The sequence below is a fragment of the Bos grunniens genome, chromosome 19 (genome assembly GCF_055505025.1).
Source record: "Bos grunniens cultivar Pamir isolate PY7600 chromosome 19, Bosgru_T2T1.0, whole genome shotgun sequence".
Taxonomy (NCBI): Eukaryota; Metazoa; Chordata; class Mammalia; order Artiodactyla; family Bovidae; genus Bos; species Bos grunniens.
Genome location: NC_141183.1, coordinates 49770349 through 49791817, shown reverse-complemented (window position 1 = coordinate 49791817; position 21469 = coordinate 49770349). Strand labels below are relative to the sequence as shown.

The following is a 21469-nucleotide window of genomic DNA, read 5'->3' as shown; positions in this document are numbered from 1 at the left end:
TTTGCAGCATGGCCAAAGAAAAGAAAAGAAAACTCTTCTCTTTGTCCCAGCTTGTTGCTGTTCAGTCGATAAGTCATGTCCAACTCTTTGCGACCTCGTGAACTGCAGCACGCCAGGCTCCTCCATCCTCCACAACCTCCCGGAGTTTGCTCAAATTCGTGTCCATTGCATTGGTGATCTCCTAGCACAAGCTTTGTTTTTGCAAAGAGTGAGCTCTTCTGCCACCTTGTGACAGAGAACGAGAATAGCCTTCACAGCCTTTCCTAAACCTGCTCCAAGGTGGCAGCACTTAAACAGGCTACTACTAAGTCGCTTCAGTCGTGTCCGACTCTGTGCGACCCCATAGACGGCAGCCCACCAGGCTCCCCCGTCCCTGGGATTCTCCAGGCAAGAACACTGGAGTGGGTTGCCATTTCCTCCTCCAATGCATGAAAGTGAAAAGTCAAAGTGAAGTCGCTCAGCTGTGTCTGACTCTTAGCAACCCCATGGACTGCAGCCCACCAGGCTCCTCCATCCATGGGATTTTAGGGGCAACAGTACTGGAGTGGGGTGCCATTGCCTTCCAGATACTAATGGACAGAAAATTTCAGAGAGACAGACAGTAGGGAAAATTGTCTGATACCAGAAGGGAGCAGAGAACCATGCAATCATATTAATGAACTAGTAAGCAAAAACCATGAAACCAAGGAAAAACAATGGAGCCCCTTTACTCTCTACCCACATGCCCTGCCAGGAGAATCTGGCAACTGAGACGGTGCTGCTCTGGACCATTGAAGATCTAAGGCGCTGAGGTTCCCTCCATTTGGCTTGCTTCACTTCGTGCCCTTCCATAGGCAGATGTCTTTCAAAGGGCTTGCTTCATTCCGTGCCCTTCCATAGGCAGATGTCTTTCAAAGATGACCTACGCCTCTTCACCTCCAATTCACTCTTAACCCCCGCCTACTTCCACCAACTCTGCTAAAACCACTGTTACAAAATTGTTAAATCCAGTGAACTTCTATCCTCCTTATACACTCTGCTCAGTGTTTGATCAATTCACAATTCCTTCCTTGAAATACCCTCCTTTCTTGGCTTCTAGGACATCCATTCTCCTGGTTTCCTTAGCTCAGATGCCACCTCCTCAGAGAAGTCTTCTCTGACTCCCCTGCTTAAAGTGGCTTCTGGGAATTCCCTGGTGGTCCAGGGTTCAGTCTGAACTTTCACTACTGAGGGCCCAGGTTCAATCCCTGGGTGGGGAACTAAGACCCTGCAAGTCGTGCAACACAGCCTAATAATAATAATAACTTCCCTGGTGGTCCAGTGGTAAAGAATCTGCCTGCCAATGCAGGGGACACAGGTGTGATTCCTGGTCCGGGAAGATTACACCAGTCATGGAGCAACTAAGCCCAGGTGCCACAGCTACTGAGCCCACACGCTCCAGAGTCCGTGCTCCGAAACAAGAGAAGCCACTGCAATGAGAAGCTCGTGCACCGCAACCAAGAGCTGCCCCCCACTCGCCACAACTAGAGAAAGCATGGCAACAGAGATCCAGTGCAGCCAAAAATAAATAAACTTACTTTTTAAAAAGTAACTTAATAATAATAATAAAGTGGCCTCTGTCAGTTCTCCTTCACTTCACCACACTGTTACTTCATGATAATTATCACAATATTTAATTATCTGGTATATGTATTTGTGTATTACTTTTTGTTAGCCCCCTACCCTATTTGGGGGCTTCCCAGATGGCTCAGTGGTAAAGAATCCACCAGCACTGCAGGAGGCACAGGAGACACGGGTTTGATCCCTTGGTCGGGAAGATCCCCTGTAGTAGGAAACGGCAACCCACTCCAGGATTCTTGCCTGGATAAACCCATGGGCAGAGGAGCCTGGCATGGGGAGGCAAAGAGCCCCCCATGGACAGAGGCCCATTGGGTTGCAAAGAGTTGGACAGGAATGAGCACCCAAGCATGCACACACTATTTTATTTCCAACTGTTTATTGTCTGCTTCTCATCGTTTCACATGAAAGCAGATTTGGCTGGCTCACTGCGAGAAAGGTGTCTGGCACACAATAGGCGCATAATAAAAATGTACGGCATGAAGGAATGAACTGAAAGGCACTGCGGCTGCATGCTCAGCACTTCTTCCCCTTCTTCCACATTTCAGGAAACACGTCTTTCAGGGACACCTCTGTCCTTTCTGTTTTCGCACCAAGATTTTCCTTTATGCTCCATTTAGCCAGATTTCAACTTGAATTTAAATGTCAGGAAACAGAACAGTACTTAAATTATGATTTGACTCAGATCTTATGAACTCCCTTAAGGAAAGTGCCTTGAATCAAGCTCCCTTTATATCATCAGAGCATCAGCCTCTAGAACCAACTTATGTATAGTCAAACGTATGTTGGTTCCAATGGAGTAAGTGCACTCACAGTGGGTAGAGCAACTGCAGAGCCTCTGGACTCAGGCAGAGGGTCTGAGTAGATCTTCATTTCTGCTTTATGATCCCCCTAGCTATGTTTCCACAAGGTCTATAAAGTATTACACGAGATGGACTGTTGTGCTGTTGAAAGTGATAGTAATTGCCGTGTCTGACTCTTGGCAACCCCATGGACTGTAGCCCGCCAGACTCCTCTGTCCACAGAATTCTCCAGGCAAGAATAATGGAGTGGGTTGTCATTCCCTTCTCCAGGGGATCTTCCCAACTGAGGGACTGAACCTGGGTCTCCTGCACTGTAGGCAGATTCTTTACCATCTGAGCCACCAGGGACGCTCCCTACACAAGATATATACTCTTTATAAAAAAAAAAATACAATGTTTGAAAAATCTACAACAGTTATGTTTAGGAAAGCCTTCCCAAACTGCACACAGTATCACCCTTCTAGTGCAGTTAGCTCTTCCTCACAACTTCTCATCCCAACAGCCATATGAATGTGGTCCACCTACAGTCACTTCACTTTTTTATTTGGTAAATATTGTTTCTTTTTGGCTGACTGGGTCTTGGTTGTGCCACATGGGATCTTTTCGCTGTGGCACATGGGTTCTGCCTTGAGGTGTGCAGGCTTCTCTCTAGTTGAGTTGTACAGGCTTAGCTGCCCCATCGCATGTGGGATCTGAGTTCCCCCACCAGGGATCAAACCCATGTCCCCTGCATTGCAAGGCAGAGTCTTAACCACTGGACCACCAGGGAATTCCCTCACTTCACTTTTCAGAAGTGTGAAAATGTGCACAACTAGACAGGTACATCTGTGCTCAGGTAAGTTTATGTGTGTAACAGTGAATGAATTCTAGAGATGACTGGGTTGGAATGCTCCATTCACAGAGGAAAACTGTAATTCAGAGAAGTCAAGCAGCTTTCTCACGTTGATACATTTAACTGCAGGGGTGCACCTGGAACCCACTTCTGTTGACTCCCAGTCCAGTGCCCTCTTCAGTGTAACTCACTGAATCAGTCCTAGTTGTCTGCACTACTCTAGAAATACTTTTCCTTAATAGAAATCTCGGCATGTCTTTATGTTGGTGTGTAAATCTATGTGCTCGTGTCAGTGAGCATGCGTGTGAATGTCTACGTGTCTCCCTGCGAGTGTTTGTTAAGCATATCACCTCTGTTTATGCCCTTTCTCCAGGGGAAACCTCTAGTTAATTACAGTTCCTTATGTCTCCACTAGCAGTGAAGTCAGGTGAAGATATTCTGAATCAATCATTAACAAGCAAACTTGGTCCTCTCTCCAATAAACTCTATTCCTGGGTCCTGAGAAAATGTGGCAGATCAATTAGGGTGGAACCAGACTCGCCCAGGGTCAAACTTAGTTCTAGGGCAGTGAAAGCATTCAGAGACAAGGCTGTGAGTGGCGGTGTCAGACCAGCCACATACAGTCTCTACAAGGAGAATGTGCTCAAGCTAACATGGATACCATCTTGGTTTTCAGCCTAATCATTACATCCTACGATGTTACCAAGAAAGGTAAGTACTCTTCTAGCCGACTGTCCTGAGAAATCCTAAGAGAGGCCTAGAAAGTGTTTGGGGGTCTATTCTGTCAGATAAAGATACAGGCAATACTCAGCACATGAGGCTTTCCAGTCACCCCCAGATAGCCTCTAAATAGAACATATTCAACTCAGAAAGACAGCTGTCTGTTTCATGGGAGGAAGTCTTCAGAGAATGTGATGCATTCTTCTGCTTTGTTCATGTAACTAACGTTAAAATTCCTTTCACTGTTAGCTTTCTTTGCTGGAAGGTGTTGTCACAGTTTCACTAAGACTCCCAAATTCGTTACCCTTCATAAGATGTCTTCCTTTTTAAAATTATTCATTTATTTATTGGCTGCACTGGGTCTTCATTGCTGTGTGTGGGTTTTCTCTGGTTGTGGTGGCCCAGGCTTCTCATTGCAGTGGCTTCTCTTGTTGCAGAGCACGGGCTCTAGAGCATGTGGGCTTCAGTAGTTGTAGCACATGAGTCAGGAGTTATGGCTCACGGGCTCAAGAGTGTGGGCTCAGTAGCTGTGGGGCTGTTGCCTCTCAGTGTGTGGAATCTTCCCGGATCAGGGTTCAACCCTGTGTCTTCTGCTTTGGCAGGTGGATTCTTATCCACTGGACCACCAGGGATGTCCAGATGTCTTCCTTTTCTAAAGCATTATGTCCTAATAGATGGGGATGCTCTTGGGTGGGAAAAGCTGAGAGAAAAGGTAATGTGAGGGTAGCATGGTACCACTTACCGCTTTCATGGGCTTCCCTGGTGGCTCAGATTATTAATAACCTGCCTGCCAAAGCAGAAGACTCATGTTCGCTCCCTGGGTCAGGAAGATCCCCTGGAGAAAGAAATGCCAACCCACTCCAGTATTCTTGCCTGGGAAATCCCATGGACAGAGAAGCCTGGTGGGCTATACTTCATGGGGTTGCAAAGACCCCGACATGACTGAAGAGACTAAACAGCAGCAGCAGCAACTGCTCTTTGATAACTGTTCATTTAAAACATGATTTTTCAAAGTGTCCTAAATGGTTCATCTCTAAAATTAGCTCATCAGAGCTAAGGCCAAACAGCATGAGGTGAGGCAGCAACAAATTTAACAAATGAAGAACCCTGTGATTTATGTGCCAAAAAGCATAACTGTGGCCTATGGTTCTATGGGAAGCTAGAGAGATACCTTGTCCAATGCTACACTTAATAAATAAACTTGGAAAAGTTGTAATACAAGAAGGTAGATGGGACAGGAAGGGGAAGTGATAATAAGCAGTGTTTGAAGGAATGAGTCGGTTCATCTTTCATTAACTTAGTTAACTTATCTTTTTTTCCCCCTAAGGATAATAAACTGGTATTCAGTTTTATTTATACTTCGCTACCTCCCACTTGCATAAATCTTAAAGTTCTGAGAATTCCCTGGCAGTCCAGAGGTTAAGACTCTGAACTTTCAGTGCAGGGGGACACAATTTGGTTGGGAACCTGCATGCTGCAAGGAGCAGCAAAAAATAAAACATCTTAAAGTTCTTTTGGGGAAATGTCTGATTCCCCAAGTTTTGTAAGAAGAAACTGCATTCTCTTTTTATCTGCCTCTCCAGTGCCCAGAATTCCAAAGAGAAAGAACCCAGTCAAACCTTACCTTTTTTTCCCCTCCCCCAGAACTCAGGGATAGCAGCTGTCAAGTGGAACCACTGCCCGATCTCTTCCCAAAGAATGTGAGAAGCATCAGAGCTGAGCTAATTCAAGGTAGGCAATGGGCCCTTCCTGAAGAATCACTTTGCCACTCCAGGACTTTTTTCACCTTCAAAAGATGCTTGTCTCCCCCATTCTGAGCCCAGCTCTCAAACATTCTATTCTAAAGCTATCAATCCCTGAGAGGCTTTCTTGAAAACCTTTTTTTTTTCCTTTTCTGGCCACACTGTGTGCAGGGATGTCAGTTCCCTGACCAGGGATGGAAACTGCGCCCCTGTAGTGGAAGTGTGGGGTCCTGACCACTGAACCATCGGGGAGGTCCCTGAAAACCCATTTTTAAATTAACTGTTATGGAGACTTCCCTGGTGGTCCAGCGGTTAAGACTCTGTTTCCAATGGAGGGGGCGTGGGTTCAATCTCTGGTTGGGGAACTAAGATCGCATGTGCTTCGCCACATAAATAAATAATCAGCTTCTGTTTAAAAAGATAAACTCTTATGAACTAAGGCAGAGCAACATAAATCAAAGAGACGGGGTGAAGAAAGAGGAAGCAGATCTCAGGCCCCTCTATGTTAGAGAAAACAACTGAGGAGCATCTCTCTGCACTTACTACAGTCACCACTGTCTTCAGGGGACCCGTGGCAGGAACGGAGAAAGGCAAGGCTTATATATTTAGTACCGTAGACACATGCTGAGGAAGACCTGATGGAAAAAGAGGAGAAAGTACAGCAGTGGGCCGTGAATGGAAGTGGGTTGGCAGGGCACCATTCAGATTAGGAACTGGCTTCATTTTCCTCTCTTGTTTTTCTCTTTTCAGAAGCTCAGGCAGAAGCCAAAAGGCCCATGTTCATTCAAAACCAGACTGTGGCTATCTTGCAGTGTCTTGGTTCTGGGAGCAAAGTGAAAGTTAACCTTGTACATTCAGAAAAAAGGCAGAAGGTCAAGCACATTCTGAAGAACCTGAGAGTCATGACTGTTCCCTGCAGAAACAGCACAGCCCCCCCAAGCTGTCACCTAACCCCTGCATCCAAGGTTCAGGCTGGATTCCTTGTGACAGGCAAAGGTGAGACTGGAAGTTGAGAGGGAGGTGGGCACTCACTTTTAATTGACATCCTTGGAGGCAAGTGGAGGTTGAGAGTGAAAGTGTTAGTCACTCAGTTGTGTCTGACTCTTTGTGACCCATGGGCTGTAGCCGCCAGTTTCCTCTGTCCATGGAATTCTCCAGGCAAGAACATTGGACTGGGTTGCCATTTTCTTCTCCAAGGGATCTTCCCAACCCAAGGATTGAAGCTGGGTTTCCTTCATTGCAGATTCTTTACCACCTGAGCCACCAGAGAAGCCCCCTAAGTGGAGCTAAAGCCTCAAGGACATGGATTAGCCTCTTCTTTAGGCAAATCTATGTAAATCTTTTAAATGTAATTTTAGGGCATGGATTAAACTCTTTGGCATTTGATTAGTATTAACTGATTCCTGCCGTCTGTTCACTCCATGTAACACTGTGGCATACAAGAGAAGTGACATCAAACAAGTGTTTATTCTGATATTATCACCTTTGACAAATCACTTAATTTCTCCAATGTTCAGTTTTCATAGCTATAAATGAGAGATTTGACTAGATGGTCTAATTTCTAGGTATGTAAGTCCCACAGCAATATGTAAGGCCTCTTAAATAGCCTTTTCAAGCTGTTAATATTATTGCAGAATAATCTCTAAGATTTCCATTTAAATATAACGTACCTAATGCTTCCGATTTAAAACAAATTATTTTGTAATAAAGGAAAGCATCATCTCCTAAGTTATCCATTTCATCAATTTGGATTTTTATAGAGTTTCTTTAGAAGTGAGGGAATTCTTGCTCAAATATCCTTAACCAAAGAAAAGCTAATGCTGCGATTCCATCAGCACTGGGAATGGAGTGTTTTGTGATTACAAACATGCTCCACCTTAACACCCAGTTACCTAGCAGAGGAGGCCTAAAAGAGAGGAGATGCCAACAGGGATGACATTAACTTAGAACTCTGTTTATTTTCGGCTGCGCTGGGTTTTTGTTGCTGCTTGCCGTCTTTCTGTAGTTGCAGTGAGCAGGGGCTGCTCTCCAGATGCTGTGCGCGGGCTTCTCATTACAGCACCTTCTTCTGTTGCGGAGCACAGGCTCTAGAGTACAGGCTCAGTAGTCACGGTGCAAGGGGTTAGTTACGCCCCTCGGCCTGTGGAATCTTCCCGGACCACTTGTCCCCTTCGTTGGAAGGTATCTTAACCACTGGGCCGCTAGGGATAGGGAAGTCCTGGACCTTAATTTACAAGCTGGGAAGAACTGGAAATACACTGACCGATGAAGCCTATTAAGTAGATTTTGAAACAGTGTCTCCCAGGAGGTAGAAGAAAAGCCACACTGAAATACCATGATCCCTGTGGCTAGTGGGCACAGTTCTTCTATGCAGGGAGAGGATCTCTAGGTTTTGCCTCCTCTGTTTTTAAATGTTGGTTGTTTATTTATTTATGTTTTGGCCACACTACACTGCTTGTGGGATTGTCGTTCCCTTACCTGGGATCGAACCCTGGGCCCTCAGCAACAAAAGCGCACAACCCTAATCACTGAAGAGCCAGGGAATTCCCCTTTCCTCCTCTTTCAATCATAACATCACTCAGTTTGCTAGGTGTTTTTCACAACTGCTTTCTCATTTTTCTTACCTATCTTCACATCACTCCTGTGACATAGACCAAGAATTATTTTTGCTATAACCATCCTGCAGATAAGGTAACGAAAACTCAGAGGACTTCTGTTACTTGTCCAAAGTGAGATTTATTTACCTTCATCTCATCTGACCCGGAAACACATCAGTTATCATTTCACAGAACTGACTGATGCTAGGATAGGAACAAAATTCTACATAATTCTCTCGTTTTTCCTTTTGAGCCCGTTGGCTCTTTGTCTCTGCTTATCTTTGCCAACAGTCTTCCTGATTAAATAATAATAGGACTATTCCCCTGCGATTCATGTACAGCACCTGGTACTGTGCCCACTGGTCTCTGAAGTAAAAAAACTGTCATTTTTCACATCAACTCAAGACCTGGGAGAGTAGTTCAGAAAAGTCAAGTAGGATGTATGGACCTTAATTTAATAGGCAATGACAGGAGACCATTAAAAATAGAACAGGAACCACTGTCCAAATTGGGTTAGGTCAATTCTGGAGGCACGTGAAGGTGGCTCCAGACCACAGCCAGCACCCGTCCGCGTTCCATCTTTTCCACGGCTGTCTGAGTCACTGCCATCTCTCACATGGATTCTGCAAGAGCCTCTCAGCAGGTTGCTCTGCTTCTATCAGGTGCCCCTCTACTGTCCATTTCCAACTCAGCAGTCCACAGATTTTTAAAAACAAAGCCATCCATCCAGTCACTTCTCTGCAAAAAGACTTGCAATGGATCACCATTCCAAGCAGAACAAGAACCGAAGTCCTCCAACTGGCCTGCAAGGCCCAGTGACATGAATCCATTTGCTTCAGAAACTCCTTCATCCCCTACGACTGTCACCGTGCTCACCACTCCAGTCTCACTGGCTTACGCGCTCTCCCTCTAAAACTGTAACAGGACATGCTCCAGCCTGGGCCTCTGTTTCCTCTGCCTAAGTTCCCCGGCATCTGTCTGGCTAGTGCTCTCACCTCCTTCACATCTTTATCCAGTCCTCATCTTCTCAATGAAACTCCTGCAGGTCGCCCAACCACTGCCCACCTGCACCCCCCAACGCTGCGCTCTACTTTGCTTCTTTCCAGAGCATGCCTCCCCTTCTAACCAACAACACAGAACTCACTGTACTTACTGTCGTCTGCTTCTCCATGTCCTCCCTCGGCCCTCCTTCCCCTTTGCTAGCTCCCATGCTAGAGTGTGTTCAGCTGCTATGTCCACAGTATGGAAGCAGACCCTGGAACAGCTAGATCTTCATTTATTTAATGGTTATTGATTCGGCTGCACCAGGTCTTAGTTGTGGCACTCAAGATCTTCGTTGCATCACGGCGCCTGGACTCTCGTCGCACCCAAATGGGCTTAGTGGCTGTGCGGCACGTGGGATCTTAGTTTCCCAACCAGGGATCAAACCCACATCCCCCTGTACTGCAAGATGGATTCTGAACCACTGGACCACCAGGGAAGTCCCTAGATCTTCATTTTTAAATATATGCTGAGAGAATGAAATTGAGGGGTGCGTGAAGCTGAGTGGTCTCCCCTTCTTCCAGTTCTCCTCTTTCTCCAGTTCCTTTCTCTTTCTCTCTCAAAGTCATTGACTTAGACTTCACTCACTAGACAGACCTGCCACAAACTATACTACTTCAGTTCTTCCTTGGACTTTGAAGCCATCTTTTTTAAAGAAGGGACTTTCAACACTGCTATACCTTCCCATCCTTATTATTATTATGGCTGTATGAGTGATAAGCCAAGAAAACATGGTCCACTCCTTCATTCTGATCCTACATTAGTCAAAAGCATCAGGGGATTTAATCCATATCTCTTATTACCATATCCTCACTCATTCTTTCATGTTATCAAGGCCCACGCCTTAAACCTATGGACAGGTCAACAGAGCCACAGTTAGAAGCTATATATCAGCTGGGTAAACTCATGGTTTTGTCAGGTGAAACCAAAGGCAGGATAAAGTTTTCTCAGTTGTCCTTCATTGTTTCTTTCTTGTTTTACAGCTTTTTTACCAGGGGTCTCTCAGTGTAAGGTCTATCCAGTGATGGGGGCTTCATCAGAGACTTATCCCTCCACTACTACCTCCATAACTCCTGGGAAAAAAGGAGAGAAAACTACAAAGGTTGATGGTTTTTCTAGTCCTCTGAATCAAGGTACAGAATGTGTAGAGGTGAAACAAGAACACACAGAAAAATTCTCAGCCCCAGCACTAGCCTGGGTCTCCTAGAATTTTCCTGGAAGTAGAGAAGCTACATAAGTTTGCATGAGAACATCACTCCATTTCTTATGGAAAAAACAAACAAACAGCTTCTCTGTAAAGAAGGTCCCAGAAATGTCTGTAGTTTGATACTTTTAATAATCCTTCACCTCCACACAAGTGAGCTCACCTTGTTGCCAGATTTGGGGACAACATACAGGGTTTTGGTGTGATGGGTAAGATCCAATGTGTGAACAGAGGAGAGACAATGTTTAAACTCTAATCAATCATTACAGTGATGACAACAACTAAGAAGCACATTTTTATCTGCGTTGTTTTAACAAATAGCCCTCCCTAAATTGGCCAGGACTCACATTCTGTAGGATTCCATTTGGGTTACTCCCCAGTTCCAACAGGAGAAATGTAAATATGAGATTAATAATAACAAGATGCTTATGAGCCATTTGGCCCCAAATTTGGCTTATGACTCCAAAACGATGGCAATTTACTGAAAGTCGCTCAGTCGCGTCCAAATCTTTGTGACCCCATGGCCTATACAGTCCATGGGATTCTCTAGGCCAGAATACTGGAGTGGGTAGCCTATCCTTTCTCCAGGAGATCTTCCCAACCCAGGAACAGAACCAGGGTCTCTTGCATTGCAACCTGGGTCTCTTTACCAACTGAGCTATCAGGGAAGCCCCCTATTCTTAAATTGAAAGGAACATAGGAAAGTTGATTTGCTAATCCCATGTGGTATGTGTGCTGGGGTACAAGGGCAGAGATCCTGAGAGGGCTGCTGGAGACAGACTCCCTTGTGTAGCTTTGCTTCCCATGAAAGCCGTACAAGAATCAACCCTCCCAGCAAGCTCACTACTGGGCACATACCGTGATAAACCATAACTCAAAAAGACACATGTACCCCAATGTTTATAGCAGCACTATTTACAATAGCTAGGGCATGGAAGCAACCTAGATGTCCATCAACAGATGAATGGAAATAAAGAAGCTGTAGTACATATATACGATGGAATATTACTCAGCTGTAAAAAGGAATGAATTGGAGTCAGTTGTAGTGAGGTGGATGAACCTAGACCTGTTACATAGAGTGAAGCAAGTCAGAAAGAGAAACAAATGTCATATATTAATGCAAATACTATGGAATCTAGAAAGATGGAACTGATGAACCTGTTTGCACGGCAGGAATAGAGACACAGAGAATGGACTTGTGGACACAGCAGAGGAAGGAGTTGGGGGATGAACTGGGGGAGTAGCACTGAAATACAGACATTACCATGTATACAACTGACACCTAGTGGGAAGCTGCCGTATAACACAGGGAGCTCAGCCTGGTGCTCTGTGACGATCTAGAGAGGTGGGATGAGGGGGGTGGGAGGGAGGTAGAAGAGGGTGGGGATATGTGTGTGTGTGTATGTATGTATATATATATATATGTATATATATATATAGCTGATTCATGTTGTTGTACAGCAGAACCCAATACAAAATTTGCAAAGCAATTATCTTCCAACTGAAAATTTTAAAAAAGAATCAATCCTACTTGATCATGGAAAAATTCCAAATCCTAATAAAGGTGACTCTGGGAAGACACTGCAAAGGAGGTGAGGGCAGAGGCCATGATGCCTATCCCAACTTCTGACTCTCAGTCTGAACTGGAAATTCAGTTTCTGCCTCTGAATCAGGCTGGGCCCCTCTTGGTCTTGAGAACCAGGAGTCCTGCAAGTCAAAGGGTCAATCTCTTCCCTCTCTTCAGTTCTCACTTCCCCCTGTCCACTCCTCTCTCTCTTTTTAGACACAGATGAGAACCTAGAGAAGAGGAAGAAATGGAGCATCGTGGTCAAGGTTCTGATTGCAGTCACCTTGTTTGTCAGTGGAATCGCCATTACCGTGTTTGTCATTTTTGAAGTGCCATGCCCTGTGAGTTTGCTGATGTCCTGGGTCCTTGGACTTGATCTATAAAGACCTCCTTCTATCGCAGAGGCAGGAGGGCATAATGAGAAAAGCACAGACTTTGGAGTGTGGACAAAGCTGCCACTCAACACTCACCAGCTGAGTGGCTTGGAGAAAGTTGTCTGCCTTCTCCAACCTCAGTTGCCTCATCTTTAAAATGGGACTGACGATACTTGCCTCTTATGGTGGTTAAGAAGTTTCAGTGAGATTCTGTGAGAAAGGTTTCTGGCATATAGGTTGCTGTTCAGCCGCTAACTCGCGTCTGACTCTTTTGGGACCCTATGGACTGTAGCCCACCAGGCTCCTCTGTCCATGGAATTCTCCAGGCAAGAATACTGGAGTGGGTTGTCTTGTCCTTCTCCAGGCGATCTTTCCAACCCAGGGACTGAACCTGAGTCTCCTGCTTGGCAGGCAGATTCTTTACCTGAGCTACCTGGGAAGCACCCTGGCATACAGGAGGTGCTTACTAAATGCAAGTTCCTTTCCTCTGTTGTACTTGGACATTCTCTAGGGAGGATACAGCCAACACGGATGAATATTTGCTTTTCTTTAGAAGGGGTGATTCGGTAATTCTCTGGTGGTCTACTGGTTAGGACTCTGCACTTTCACTGCCAGAGGCTGGATTTGATCCTTGGTCAGGGAACTAAGATTCCGAAAGCTGTGTGACATGGTTAAAAAAAAAAGAGAGAGAGCGAGAGAGATGATTTTCTTTAAATCGTCTAATGTGAGATTTGGAAGATAATCAGATGCATACCAGCCACCTGAAGTTAATACCAGTCATTTTCCCCCTTCAGAGTCGATGTCAACAAGTCAGAGAGCTATGCCAGTGCCAGCGGTTACGGAGAAGGCCAAGGAAGGAAGACCAGCAACCTGGGACAGCTGAATCCCAGTCTGACACTCAGCCCAAAAAGGAAAGTGTTTTCTGTATGGCTGCTGTCATTTGCCTGGAGAAAATGGGGTTCATGTATAAATTCTAGGAGACAGGGAGCTGCTTTAGTTGTGAAGCAAATGTGGGTAATTCTTTTATGGGTCAGGAAATGGGCAGGTACAATATTGCTATAATGCAATAGAGTACTTACTGAAAATACCTACTTCTGGGGATCAGATATAATGAACCAGAGTGGCTAGAGTGGGACCAGGAATCTTATGATAGACTTTTAAGTAGAGGTAGATTTACTGTGAAATTAATGATGCTTAAATTCAGGACCCATAGGACCTGCACACTGGCCTTGTATCCAATTTTGTACTTTTTATATTTGTGCTCTTTTTATTTTAAAAAAAAAATGGTCCTTGACATTGTAAGAGCTACAGAGCCCATAATTTATGTCTCCAAAGGCTGGATGCAGCTTCTGAATATAAGAAATTGATGGGTGCCCTCTCTACATCTACAAAAACACACTGAAGCAAAGAGATGAGGTCTCCAATACTTTTTACATTAAAGAAGGTGGCTGTTTTTGTAGAATTACAGCACTGAGAATGAGTCTCAAAGATTATCTAGTCCAGGATGGGACACATGCTACCACTCTTTTAATTCCATGTTAACTGAAAATATCTATAATCAAGGGACCTCCCTGGTGGCCCAGTGGTTGGGATTCCAAGCTTCCAAATCGGGGAGGGGCTTCCCTGGTCAAGGAACCAGGACCCAACATGCCACGCAGCACAGCCAAAAAATAAATAACAATAAGAAAATAATTTTAAAAGAAATACTTAAAAAATCATAATATATCAGGGTACAATTAGAAGCTGAATACGTTCCAGAAGTCTAACGCACAGCACTGTGATTCCAGTCCCAATACTGCATCACATACTTCAAAACTGCTGATAAACTAGACCATATACATTCCCACCACAAAAAAGAAATGATAATTATATGATGTAATAGAGTGTGAGCTAAAGCTACTGTGGTAATCACGCTGCAATTTATAAATGCATCAAATCAAAACGTTGCACACCTTAAACGTACACCATGTTATATGAAAATTATATTTCAATTTAAAAAAATCAAGCGTGGCACTCTTTCCACCCAGGCATGGTATCAGAATCTTTCTTACCACAGTACTTTAGGTAAGAAATGATGAAATATTTGTCATTTTTACAATTTTCTATAATCCTGTTTCTGCTGATAATAGATGATGTGCCCTTGGAATTAGTATAATTCTATAGTTTGGTGTATTTTTAGTTCTATAATCCCATCTACATTATTATTTCTACTGAACATTGAAAGAAACAGGCCTGAAGAGGACTAAAACTAGTCCAGAGTTAAAAGTAACCATGTAACAGCAACTCTGATTCAATTTCTCCCATGAACAAAATAAACATTAAATGATGAAGGAGTTAATTTTAAAAAAGCAATTTTTTACACACTGCCACATTTGAACCTCATAAAAATCCTGAGAGGTAGCTAGGATGGGTATCTACATCTTATTGATACTTAAGCTAATGCTCAGAGAAGTTATGTGACTTTCCCATGGTCACACAGCTACGAGAAACAGAACTAAATTCAGAACTAAAATTAATTCCTGTACTTATTAGCTTATTCACCTCTTCCACAAAATTTTACTAAAAAGCTTCTATGTGCCAAGTTCCCTCTGTTCAAGAGGTTTACAGTCTATGTTCTACAATAGTTAAGAATTTAGAAAATACATACAAAATCAGATGGGAAATGAATCAGGTATAATGAGAGTGTAATGGGATTAGTAAAAAATATTTGGCCCACGGACTTCCCTGGTGGTCTAGTGGTAAAGAATCCACCTGCCAATGCAGGGGGCACGGGTTCAATCCTTGGTCCAGGAAATTTCCACTTGCCACAGGGCAACTAAACCTGTGCCCAACTACTGAGCCTGTGCTCTAGGGCCCGCGCTCCACAAGGGAAGCCTGTGCATTGCAACTAGAAAAAGCCTGTGCACAGCAATGAAGACCCAGTGCAGCCAAAAATAAATTTTAAAACAAATTAAATATTAAATTAAAAATACATATTTTTAATTATGAAAGAATATCTGGGTCTACATTGCCCCAGATCTCTGCAGTGGTGGTTTAGTCACTAAGTCATTTTGACTCAGGTCCCTGCCCCTTCTCAAACACAGTGAGATTGTTCGGGCCGGATTCCAGGAATGAAGTAGAATTCCTATGCATCTGGGATTCAAAATAGCTGCACATCCAGGGCCCTTTCCACTCAAGGCAAATAGGTCAAGCAAAGGGTGGCTGGGCTGTTTGCTAGGAGGTTATAGGTTCCAACAAACCAGCTTCTCATACATAAGTGCACCTTGCTGATACTTTCTCAGTGTAAGCACAATAACTTTTCCTAAGATTAATGGGTAACAAGGAGGCAAAATGATGTGTCCTTGGAATTTTACGGGGTTCTGTACTAAGCCATCTCTTTGTTGGACCATAAAGAAATGCCTATTTGTGTCCTTTATTTTTCATACTTGCTTTCAATCCACAGGTTGGACAAGAGGCTCCCAATTCATCAAGTCCCAAGAAAGCTGTAGAGATCACCGTGGTCCACCAGACATACTTCTGAAAAGTTCTGCTGTGCCTCACACATTGGAAGAAGGGTAGCACACTGTCTTCTCCCTACTATTAATCAATATGGGCAGATTCTTGCCAATTTTACCCTCGTATCTTCAGCAGGAACATTACGATCAGACAGTAACGCCAGGTCAGTGAGGAGAAAGCCTGGACTTACAGTCAGAGTTACTCTAATGTCTTTGCTACTGACTCAGCCACAAGCCTTTGAAATTCACTTGGAACTCAAACGAAAAATGGATATTTTTCATCGCATCAAATGAAAACAAAGGTCTTCCCTCTAAGCACTATATGAATGGACACTTTGCTCTCTTTGACAAAAGGTTTAAACACAGTCTCCGAGGAACTGAGCAAAGGAGCCCCGGTGTGGCACACTGATTCTCAGCTGACCTCCTGCACTGGCTCTCAGCCAGCTGAGGGTGGGGCTCCTGTTTTTCCGCTGGCATTCACCAGGCTTTACACCTGTGCCCCAGCTCTCCACGCACTGGAAGGGAACGTGACCCTGAGCATTCCAAAGGGCCTCCTTGTGACTCATCCCCAAGGGCATACAAACAGGACCCAGACAAGATCTCTTGATAATGCAGAATTCCTGATGTGGAATTATACTCTACCATCACAGTGAGCTGCAGACATTCACAAGCAATCCAGAGCAACGCAATTATGATGTTCTTCCTCACAGAGGCATGGCTCAGAGTCAAGCCTGACCTCACTCAGAGTTTAGTGAGAAGGTGAAAAGTCTGATTTAAAAAAAAAAAATAAAACTGAATGCAACATTTATTGTATTTCTTACCTGTTGTATCTTCCCTTCCCTTACTTCAGCTAAGAGATAGTCCAAGGAAGGCTCAGTTTATATGGAACTTCCCTGGTGGTCCAGTGGTTAGGAATCCACCTTCCAATGCAGGGGATGCCGGTTCGATTCTTGGTTGAGGAACTAAGATTCCACATGCCTCAGGGCAACTAAGCCTGAGTCTCAAAAAACCAGAGAGCCTGCTACACCACAACTCCTCCTGAGCCTGAGCTCTGGAGCCCACGAGCCACAACTTGAGACAAGCTGTGCGCCACGCCAAAGAGCATGTGTGCCTCAATGTAGCCAAAATAAAAAGGCTCAGTGTATAGAATTTATCATGAAATTAGATTTTCATTTATACATTGTAATTTAATTATTCATGAAACTCACAACTATGGGTTACAGTGTATATGAGTTTTGACAGTGAAACACAACATAAACAATCTATTTTGTATAGCAAAGAATATTCTATTTATTTTACCATAAAAATTGTTTTATTCAAGAGATTTTTCTAAAAAATTGTCACCTAACATATCGATACTTTCAACGTTAAGATAACTGTGTATTACCTAACGATGAATTTTTGCAACGACTAATCTTACAAATTCAAAATTACAAAACTCAAATTCGTGCTCTAAAAACTGCATTTTGGGAAATGCTTTTTTTATGATGGCACGAGACAGCTAACCTTAAAACAGAGTTTAGGTGGAAAGAGGACTGGCAGAAGGGATAAGAAGGATGTTGTCCTGCATCTTTTCCTTTTTTTTTTCTTTTTATTTTACTATTTTTTAAATGTGTTTTTGAGTTTTATTTTTTGGCTGCACTGTGCAGTGTGTGGGATCTTAGTTCCCCAACCAAAGATTGAACCCATGTACCCAGCAGCGGAAGCATGGAGTCAACCACTGGACCACCAGGGAAGTCCCCTACTATTTATTTTTTTGTCCTGCTTCTTTTCAAAAGTCTGAAACCATTCCATTTCATTTTGGTGAAATGTACCTGCACCTAAGTAAATTGTGTGATAAAGTTTTATTAAAGTATAAAGGAGATAGAGGAAGCTTCTGACATAGACATCAGAAGTGGGTAGAAAGACGCTTGCTAGTGTTAGCAATGGAGTTATATACTCTCCAATGAATCCAAAGAATGTCTGGAAGTTGTAAATCCCTGGGGGCTCAGATGGTAAAGCGTCTGCCTGCAATGCGGAAGACCCAGGTTCGATCCCTGGGTCAGGAAGATCCCCTGGAGGAGGAAATGGCAACCCACTCCAGTACTCTTGCCTGGAAAATTTCCAAGGACTGAGGAGCCTGGTAGGCTACAGTCCATGGGGGTTGCAAAGAGTCAGACATAGCTGAGCGACTTCACTTTCACCAGACCTACTCCCATAATTTACATTTTAAGATAACAGAACTAGCCAGAAGGTTTAATCCAAAAACTGTCCTCAGGCAGGATACAGTATTGTTATATAATCCTAAAGAATGTAGAGCGGAAAAAAAAAGTTTGTCCTTTCTTCCTTCTTGAGAATTCCAGACCCCTCTCTCCTGGGGGACACCTTAGACTTATCAACCTGCCTAGGAAATGACTCTCTCAATCTCATACTCAAACTGAGCCTTGAAGAGATGGAACCAAGCATGGAAGACGCTAGTTCTAAAGGAAGCCCTAGAGATCCTGTGCTTGTGTGCTCAGTCATGTCTGATTCTTTGTGATCCTTTGGATTGTAGCCCACCAGGCTCCTCTGTCCATGGGGATTCTCCAGGCAGGAATGCTGGAGTGAAAAATAAAAAAAGAATACTGGAAGAAATACATTTTCTCCTCCAGGGGATCTTCCCGACCCAGGGTTGAACCCGCACTCCCCTGTGTCTCCAGCACTGCAGGCAGATTATTTACCACTGAGCCATCGGGGGAAGCCCAGAGATCCTGCGGGTGCCCTAAAGTTCCATAGAGCATTCTCTGAAAATACGATGGGTGGAGAGGACAGGGCACAGGGGCCGGCATTGGAACAGATGAGCATTGCCCTCCATTGGTGCACAACATCACCTCCAGTTTATCCTGCCATCTGTGGGTCAGTCTAACCAGGAAATAGCGGCGGGGTGGGGAGTGGGGGGGAGGTGGGGCGGGAAGGGGAGAAGAAGCCTGCTCCTTCCCAAGACCACTGGGGAGGATGATCAAAAGCTTTCCATACTTCATGCTTTTGGTTGAGGACTGATGCCTACAGTCATCTCCACCTTCCCAGGCTTATCCACCAGAGAAAGTGCTTTCATCCAGAAACAGGCAATAAAACTTGCAGCAAAGTCTATACTCATTAGCTCTTCTGCCAGAATATAATGTAGGCAACGTGTATAGTGACTTTTCTTTACAGAGATTCACCGATGGAATCAAAATTGTTTACACTGCTCTGGGGACTTGTTTCCCCAGACAAAGAAAGGTCCCTCTGAGGATTTTTTGACTGCCTAATCAGTTACCAATTTTCAATCTCCTATTTTCTTACCACTGGGGATCTTTGACAACCAAAAGATAGGGGAGAGAGAAGAAGGGAAGGGAGAATGCCCAGGCGGACCTTGGGATGTGACCTGTATTCTGCAGATCGCTTCACAGTGGGGCACAATTCTTCCTGTCACCACGACAAGCTTAGCTATAAACTCAACTTGATAAAATGCCATTTCTCTGGGGAGCCAATTACTCCTCTGGAAGTGACTATTACTACCATATTTCCAGTTAGCACAAGTGTTAAGTTGTGTTTTTTTCAAGTCATAGGCTAGACAGGCCTTAAAGTCATTCCATCTTTTTTAAGAATCTGAGTCACCCCAATTTTTTTTGTTGTTTTTACTTTTTGGCTATGCTGGGTCTTAGTTGAGGCATGTGGCCTCTTTAGTTGTGGCATGTGGGATCTAGTTCCCTGACTGGGGATCAAGCCTGGGCCCCTTGCATTGGGAATGCAGAGTCAGCCACTAGACCACCAGGGAAATCCCTCAGTACTTTTTGATAGGCCTAATGATGGCAGTTGCTTCGGGTAGAGAAAACACATTCACAGACCTCTCCGATTTAACTTTTGCTGCCACTGCTAAAGGACGTTAAGTAAATAGCTGTATTTCTGCGCAACTTTATTCAATGACTTTATTCAATATAAGCACTTAAAATATACAATTGTGTACCTTGGTTTTTCCATTTTTTCATTTATAAAGGTATACCTGTGATTTTAAAAATCAGTGACCTAGGAATCTTTGGGCCTCTGACAGGCCTGAGCAGGCCACTAGCACCCCTCCTTCTCTGCACCCCTAGGCTAGTCCAGGGGGTTACTAATCAGAGAGGGACATAAGGGGGTTCTAGCCCTGTACATTGCCCCCCATCCCAAGTCCTCCTCTTATTTTGGAAACTTCTTAAGCACAGTCCAGTAGTTTCTGATCTAAAGCACTTTTCTTACATCATGCCCCAACCTAGCCATTTTCCAGGACTTCCCTGGTGGTTCAGTGGTTAAGACTCTGAGATGCCACTGTAAGGGGCATGGGTTCAACCCCTGGCTGGGGAACTAAGATCCCACATGCTGCACAGCGTGGTGCCCCAAATAATAAATCTGTTAAAAAAAAAATCTACAAAACTAGACATTTTCTAAGGAAGAGTTGCTATTAATATATGTAGCTTTTTTCTTGGCCACACCACGAGGATGGGTCCCCAAGCAGGTATGGAACCATGCCCCCTGCGGTGGGAGCGCTGAGTGCTAACCACTGAACCGCCAGCGCACTCCCTGCTCTATGGACTTACGACTAATGGCCGGAAACCCTTCTTTGTTTTGACCTGTTCAGGTCGATGGTCTTATGGTTCCTCCTCCCCTTCCTTCCAGAAACCTCCCGTCTCCGCCCTTCCCCTGCATTCTCAGAGAGGATTCCTTTCCGCGTTCACACCATGGCCATCATGCTTTGTTGGGCCGCTCTTTATCCTTTGATACATACTTCCCAGTTCTTCTGTTTGAAGCCTGTTGTGTTTGTATTAACCTGTTGCTGTTAGTCACTAAGTCCTGTCCGACTCTTCTGCAACTCTAAGCACTGTATCCTGCCAGGCTTCTCTGCCCATGGGATTTCCCAGGGAAGAATACTGGAGTGGGTAGCCATTTCCTTCTCCAGGGGATCTTCTCAACCCAGGGATTGAACATGCATCTCCTGCAATGCCAGGAGGATTCTTTACTACTGACCCACCTGGGAAACCTCATGTTAACTTGTACGTCTCTGTATTACCTGGTAACCAACAAAGCACCATGATCATAGTACACATTCGAAAAAATTGTTGACAATGCCACACCACTAAATGGATAGCTGAGGGTGGCATAAGTGACTTTTTATTAACAGAAGAAAATGAGGTAACCTTTACTTTTACATCAAACTTGCTATTGGTCACCAGGTGGATGCAAACCAATGAGGGCCCAACCTGCAATTGTTGGTTTCACACTTGAATTCATCTCTCTAGACTTACAATCTTTAAAAAAATATATATATATTCTTAAAAATATTTATTTTTACTCATTTATTTTGCTGTGCTGGGTCTTAGTTACAGCACACGGGGTCTTTAGTTGTGGCATGTGAACTCTTAGCTTCAGCATGTGGGATCTAATTCCCTGACCAGGGCTTGAACCTGGGTCCCCTGTACTGGGAGCACAGAGTCTTAGTCACCAGAATACCAGAAAAGTTCCTAGACT

The 21469-nt window shown here is 44.2% G+C and overlaps 2 protein-coding genes across 9 annotated transcripts in view; one reads left to right on the top strand and one right to left on the bottom strand.

Moving 5' to 3' along the window:
• Positions 1-21469, bottom strand: part of ACACA (acetyl-CoA carboxylase alpha) — a 286860-nt gene that overhangs the window by 248526 nt on the left and 16865 nt on the right. The window lies entirely within an intron of this gene.
• On the top strand, positions 3167-15996 carry C19H17orf78 (chromosome 19 C17orf78 homolog). Of its 3 annotated transcripts, XM_086360440.1 has the most exons (7): positions 3167-3942; positions 5596-5682; positions 6444-6689; positions 10315-10464; positions 12319-12443; positions 13271-13393; positions 15919-15996. In XM_086360440.1, exons 1-7 carry the CDS (start codon positions 3885-3887, stop codon positions 15994-15996), a joined length of 867 nt encoding a protein of 288 aa, XP_086216566.1. In that variant the 5' UTR covers positions 3167-3884. The 3 variants fall into 3 exon arrangements, with proteins under 3 accessions (XP_086216566.1, XP_086216567.1, XP_086216565.1); XM_086360441.1 differs by lacking the exons at positions 10315-10464; positions 12319-12443; positions 15919-15996 and having other exon boundaries at positions 3762-3942; positions 13271-13359; XM_086360439.1 differs by lacking the exons at positions 10315-10464; positions 12319-12443; positions 13271-13393; positions 15919-15996 and adding an exon at positions 6937-7083 and having other exon boundaries at positions 3762-3942.

Bases quoted from the DNA above. Each gene is read 5' to 3' on its own strand.
- C19H17orf78 (XM_086360440.1), top strand. From the start codon at position 3,885: ATGGATACCATCTTGGTTTTCAGCCTAATCATTACATCCTACGATGTT. The intron at 3,943-5,595 runs GTAAGTACTCTT...CCCCTCCCCCAG, and splicing joins CTACGATGTTACCAAGAAAG to AACTCAGGGATAGCAGCTGT. The intron at 6,690-10,314 runs GTGAGACTGGAA...CTTGTTTTACAG, and splicing joins ATTCCTTGTGACAGGCAAAG to CTTTTTTACCAGGGGTCTCT.